Here is a 3690-nt window from a genome sequence, read left to right on the forward strand (position 1 = left end):
TCTGTGAGTTTGAGACCAGCCTGGTCTACAGAGCTAGTTCCAGGACAGGCTCCAAAGCCACAGAGAAACCCTGTCTCAAAAAACCAAAAAAAAAGAAAAAAAAAGAAAAAAAGAACATGCTCTTCCTGTTGTATGCTTTATGAACGGGTCAGCGTGTGTATAGTGCGAAAACCTGCCCTTTGGGGGTTAACAGCACGGCCAGCGCTGTAAAACTCTTCCTAACACCCCACTTTGTTGAGTGTGTCACCTGGTCACCTGAAGAGGTGGTGACCTTGTTCCCTTACCTGTCCTACACCCAGCAGCTACCAGATCAACCACCGCCCAATGGACCATAAGGCTGACGGTTGCTCGGATGATGTTAACACAGAGGAAATCCTGAGACAGCAGATTTTATGATAACTGGAGAAAACCAGCACCAGCAGATCTGGTTTGATTCCATTGGGCCTAAGAGAGGAACAGCCTTGATCTCCTTCCCTCCCAACTGGAAATGCCTCGAAATACTTCAAAGGCTTGAGAGTTACTGACCAAGGGCCTCTCCTACAATCAAAACGCAACACGGGCGATCTATGGCCGGCCTGAGAGATGGAAGGCTGGGCAGTAGGAAAGATTTAGCACTCAAGAGCCAGTCACACAGCAGAAAGATTTACTTGGGATTGCTTCCATTCCTCGATTTCCAAAAGACTGAGATCTTACAACAGCTCCGTTGGCCCGGGCCAAACTTCTTCATGTAATCCTTACAGTGAGCAATGTCTGAAATTTAGTCAGAGTCCACCTGGCGGTTTCAAGGCCTAATTTGGATTTAGGTCCCCACAACTCAAGTTGATGAAGTCTTTGTACATTTCTCTGCAAGCCTCCTTTAGCGCCGGCTATTAACACCCCTGGTGAAATTCTTAACATATGTATGCTTTTAATGCTACTCATAAGCCAATAAAAAAAAAAAATCAACCTTCTAGTAGTAAAAACTGTTACCACCAAGAAGACCTTAAAGACTTACTTGACAATGTCAGATGAGCTTTCTGACTGAGGATGGCCCCGTATTTGTTCACTGCCAAGCACTGATAAAACCCTTCATCCGAATGCTCTCCTCGGCGGCCTTCCACCTCACGGATGTACAAAGAGCCGTTGGATAGAACCTGGATCCGTTTATTTTCAGACAGTTTGGCTCCATTTTTCAACCACGTGACCTTCACGGGACCCTCTCCGTGAGCCTGACAATCTAGAAAGACGGGGTCTTTCCTCGTGACAGTTACATCCTGTGGTTCTTTCAGGAAAAACAGTTCGCTAAAGCCCCACACTCCTGCAAAGAGAAAGGGAGAGAAGGCGGTTTCCAGAATTACAGGTATAAAGTCATTTAGCACACAACTGTAAAACACATATTTGTGGTATAAGGCAGGTTCTCCAGCCATAACTTCCAAGGACCCTAATAACTGCAAACCCTTTCAACAGGTCAGAGACGTCACCCTTTACAATGTCTGCATTCAAAACACAAGAAGGTGCTGATACCTTCTATGAAGCCTAAGAATTGGGTTCTCAGGTTTCTGGCCTGAGACCCAGAATCATCAGAACTCACTAGCACAAGTCACTGGCTACTTTTACAAGCTTGTCAAAAAGATCTTGAACAGGGTTAAGTCATAAAAGTCTAATTTTACAAGAAATCATTAGCAAAACTCCAACTCTGTGAACAGGCGAGTTGATTTCCTTGTCTCTGGAAGTGTTCTTGGAAACCCCTGCACCTACTCCTTTGGGAAGTGCCTTTATCTTTGGTGACAAATCACAAGTTTGCATTTTTTACCCCCCATCTGCCCTTTTACAGCAGGGATGCTATCTCCGCTCCTTAAGAGAAATCCATTTACTTCATTTCTGCCTAGCCAGCTAGGTATTTAAAGGACACACAATAGACTTTGAAAAGTTGGTAACTCTGGCTGCGTGTGCACAGTGGGTGATCGGATTAAGAAACCTTTATTTCACTTTTTTCGAGCTACCAACTGTTGGAAAAAAAAATGCGTGACTAATTGGTCCTTACTGTCTAATAGGGATAGGAGATTGCTTAATCAACCAATACACATTTTTATCAGAGCAGAGGAAATGCTTTATCCAAGCATACACAAGTCGCTGGGCTCTCAGAATAAAGCATTTGTTGCATCTTGCATTTAGAGCAAAAGCGTGTTGATCTGGGCCAACACAAAGTTAGAGGTCTTGGTGGGAAATTAAAAAAAAAAAAACACTTCTGGTTAGTGAGAATCCCTGACTACAAATGCCCAGCAATAATTTATCTGTTTGTAATCAACACAGATGCTGGAACTTCAGAGTCTGGAACTCCTAACTTCCACTAAGGTCTGCCCAGGGCAGCTACCCCAACAACCATGCAGCGTGCAACCACTCCGGAAAGACGCCCATTGTGTTTCTGAGCCGCATCCTACTTTGATCCTTTCTCTTGCTAACTGAAACTAACTCTTCCAGGAAAAAGAAAAAGGAAAAAGAAAAGAAAGAAAAAGCAGTGCTTGTAACTTATAAATAAATAACTAGGGCCCCTGAACACCTTTTCGATCTCCTCCTTTTCCTAACATTCACTGTACACGTTTCTGTCTTTGAAGAAACCAAGGTGGAAGAAATGGAGATAAATAAATTTATGCAAGTTTGTGCAAGGCTAATCTGGCGGTTTCAGGGACCTCCAGCCGGGACTCCAAAGTCCTACGTGCAGAAAGTAAGTTCTATCCAGACACCTTCCTCCCTCCCTCTCTGGGGGCACAAATGGGCCACAGAACTTTCAAGCTCCTTCTCGTTGCAATTCCACCCTCCCATCTCCTTGCTCAGTTTCGAGCTGCGGAAGCGGGGGGTGCCCAGCTCCGCCACCCCGAGACTCGGGGGAACCATTGCAAACCCTGGAAACGGCAGACAACCGCGGCGCCCCCTGCGCGGCGAGGCTGCCACTCAGGAAACAATATAAATAAAACCACGTGCGGCCGCGGCCCGGGACGCAGCGCGGAACCCCCCGGCTGGCCGCAGCGCGGACAATGGCGTGAGCAGGGCGAGTGGACAGCGGCCCCGGGGAGACTCAGCCTTGGCCGAGGAGCAGCGCTCGGAGAGCGCATCCCGAGGGAACCCCGGGCCGGCCGCACCACCCGGGACATCCCTGCCCGTCCCCCTCCCCGCGCACGGTCGCGCACACTCGCTCTGGGAGCGCGCCCACCTGGAACCCAGCCGAGCGTCGGCAGCAGCAGCAACAGCAGCAACAGCAGCAGCAGGGGCGGCATCCCCGGGCGCACGGGAGGCGCCATTCAGCGGAGCTGCGCGGGCATAATCCCGGGCCGTGCGCCCGCGCCCGCTGCTCCCGCTGCTCTTCTGGACCCGCAGCTCCTGCTGCACCCGCTGCTCCGGCGTAGCGAGGCGATGCGCCGCTTGCAGGCGCACGGACCCCCCCGCGCGAGCGCCAGGCCGCGGGGACCACGCGCGTCGAGTCCAGCCCGGGGCGGAGGGAGGCTGCAGAGGGCGGCGTAGTGGACAGCCTGGCCGGCCGGGGACTACTTTCTACATCTGGCCCCTGGGCCCCGCACGGCGAGGTCGGCGCTGCTGGCGGAGGGACACGCTGCGATCTCTTGGGCGACCCCGGGGACAGGGGGGAGGGCCCCGCCGGACAATGCACCTGGGGGTCAGGCCCCCGCCCCTCAGCCTGCGCGCCACGGCCGGCCA

The 3690-nt window shown here is 51.4% G+C and overlaps 1 protein-coding gene across 1 annotated transcript in view; it reads right to left on the reverse strand.

Annotated features, from left to right (window-relative positions):
* The window catches only part of Prtg (protogenin), a 121770-nt gene extending 118492 nt beyond the window's left edge, over nt 1-3278 (reverse strand). The window contains exons 1-2 of the mRNA XM_005347642.3: nt 3191-3278; nt 995-1297 (exon numbers count right to left, since the gene is read on the reverse strand). Coding sequence (XP_005347699.1) covers nt 995-1297; nt 3191-3278 — 391 coding nt within the window. The remainder of the gene's footprint in view (nt 1-994; nt 1298-3190) is intronic.
* Nucleotides 3279-3690: the final 412 nt, after the last annotated feature.

This window comes from Microtus ochrogaster, chromosome 5 (assembly GCF_000317375.1).
Source record: "Microtus ochrogaster isolate Prairie Vole_2 chromosome 5, MicOch1.0, whole genome shotgun sequence".
NCBI classification, from domain to species: Eukaryota; Metazoa; Chordata; class Mammalia; order Rodentia; family Cricetidae; genus Microtus; species Microtus ochrogaster.